Source organism: Trachymyrmex cornetzi, unplaced genomic scaffold (genome assembly GCF_001594075.2).
Source record: "Trachymyrmex cornetzi isolate Tcor2-1 unplaced genomic scaffold, Tcor1.1 scaffold727, whole genome shotgun sequence".
Lineage (NCBI taxonomy): Eukaryota > Metazoa > Arthropoda > Insecta > Hymenoptera > Formicidae > Trachymyrmex > Trachymyrmex cornetzi.
The window spans coordinates 34,370-36,602 of NW_017300056.1; the positions used below are offsets into that span (position 1 = coordinate 34,370).

Here is a 2,233-nt window from a genome sequence, read left to right on the forward strand (position 1 = left end):
ATGATGATGATGATTAGAATGATATTGACAATAATGACGAGAATGATGTTAATATTGGTTATTAATTGTTACTGATTAATTATTGATTACTGTTACTGTTGATGATAACAATGATTATAATAATTGTTGTTGACTGCAGTTATAGGTGGAAAATTGAGTAATACGTGGTTAGTTGAAATTGAATTTATTCACTGAAAGCTGATACGTGTCTACTCTACGCTTGCTAAATCTGATCTCTCCTTCTAGCCGTTCGCAACTCGCGGATGCGTGCGCACACCGCTGGCGCTCTATCTCGTCGAAATACAGTAATCAGTCGGTCGATAACACGATCGATAACTAAGCTACCGACCTGCGTAACGTGATTCACTAAAATAGGAGTTACCAACTAACAATCACAACACGCTGCCCGCCTTGACAAATATTACATATTTTCAATAAAACAATACAAACTTATTTCTAAAGTATAGTCTCGAGCATGACTCGTTATTCTTACACAAGTTATACATATATATATATATATTTTTTTTTTTTATACGGTATAATAATCCGTATAGTATCTAAATTAAATGCTTAAAATAAAGAAATTAATACAAAGATGTATCGTGCTAATCTGGTATCGACACATTAACAATAGCTCTTTTATATATACCCTGTTCCGTTTTCACAGTCACCGCTCTTACGATTTCGTCAGTACCAGGATGTATTTCCAAAATTTGGGCGAGTTTCCATTTCAAAGGTCTGCTTTCACCCTCCTTTAACATAACTAATTGTCCGATCTTGAATACGTTCCTGGAGTCAGTTTTCCACTTAGTTCTCTGCTGACATGTGCTTAGGTACTCTTTCTGCCACCTAGTCCAAAATCGTTGTTTGAATTGTTGTACATGTTGCCATCTTGACAATCTGTTTACCGGAATTTCTTCCAGATTCACCTCCGAATGGCTTTGTAGACACTCTCCTATTAGAAAGTGGCCAGGAGTTAAGGCATTTAGATCGTTCGGATCGTCCAGTAAAGGAGTCAGAGGTCTGGAGTTTATCATTGCTTCTACTTGAATTAATATCGTCATCAGCTCCGTTACCGTCAAACAGGCGTCCCCTATAGTTCGTTTCAAATGTAACTTTAATAACCGCACCGCCGATTCCCAAAGTCCCCCAAAATGAGGGGATCGAGCAGGTATAAAATGCCACTTCATTTGTTCGGAAGCTGCATACTCTTGGACGGAATTCTTAAATTCGTTAGTCTCGAACACTTGCCGTAATTCGCGTTCTGCTCCGACGAAATTAGTTCCATTGTCGGAGTATAGGTTCGCAACTTTTCCTCGCCGAGCTATGAATCTCTTTGCTGCTGCGATGAAGGAATCTGCACTCAAATCCTCCACTAATTCAATGTGTACTGCCTTTACCGACATGCATATAAAGACTGCTACGTAGGTTTTATATTTCTTACTGTTACGTCTAATACGGTCCCGGGTATAGAAGAGGCCACAATAATCGACTCCTGTATTATGAAAGGGTCTTGCTGCGTTAACTCGGGCCATTGGTAGCTGTCCCATGAGCTGTCAGCTTGCTTTGGGATTAGCCTTTCGGCACCGGATACATTTGTGTATTATCTCCTTGACTCTACTCCTTACAAATATTGGCCAGAATTCTTCTCTAATATTACTTAATGTAGTCTGGACTCCAGCATGCAATAACTTCTCATGGTAGTGTATAATCACCAGCTTTGTAAAATAGTGATGTGATGGTAAGATTGTGGGGTGTTTGACCTCTTCCGGTAGGACTGCGTGCTTCAACCTTCCACCCACTCTTAAGATTCCGTTGTGGTCAACAAATGGTGATAGGGCTATCAGTCTTGAACTTCTCTGTACCTTTTTGCTCGATTTTAACATTTCTATTTCGTCTGAAAACTTTTCGGATTGTACTAACATAATTACCCTTATTTTAGCTATTTTAATTTCTTCGGCGCCTATCGTGCCTAGCTTGCGGTTTTCCTTGCCACATCTTATATTGTAAATAAATCTTAACATGTATGCTGCTACTCGTAACAATTTATACAATGACGAGAATCTCCTATATTCTATAACGGTATCGCAGCTAGTAACCACTACTGTTACAATTTGTTTTCTTTCCTCTGGTATGTTTGTTAATAATTCCATGTCTTCCCCGGGCCACGCGTCTCTCTTTTGTTTCAACCACTGAGATCAGTAGGGGGGGTTTGAGCGGTGGGGGCGAACCT

General features: G+C 39.6%; 2 protein-coding genes across 2 annotated transcripts; both read right to left on the reverse strand.

Moving 5' to 3' along the window:
- Positions 1-605: 605 nt before the first annotated feature.
- Positions 606-1,550, reverse strand: LOC108767810 (uncharacterized). The gene has a single exon (XM_018517874.1). The coding sequence runs from the start codon at positions 1,548-1,550 to the stop codon at positions 606-608; it is 945 nt and encodes a 314-aa protein (XP_018373376.1).
- A 6-nt stretch (positions 1,551-1,556) lies between these two features.
- Positions 1,557-2,153, reverse strand: LOC108767812 (uncharacterized). The gene has a single exon (XM_018517875.1). It carries the CDS (start codon positions 2,151-2,153, stop codon positions 1,557-1,559), a length of 597 nt encoding a protein of 198 aa, XP_018373377.1.
- Positions 2,154-2,233: the final 80 nt, after the last annotated feature.

Excerpts from the sequence above, each read along its gene's own strand:
- LOC108767810 (XM_018517874.1), bottom strand. The coding sequence starts at position 1,550 with ATGGGACAGCTACCAATGGCCCGAGTTAACGCAGCAAGACCCTTTCAT.
- LOC108767812 (XM_018517875.1), bottom strand. The coding sequence starts at position 2,153 with ATGGAATTATTAACAAACATACCAGAGGAAAGAAAACAAATTGTAACA.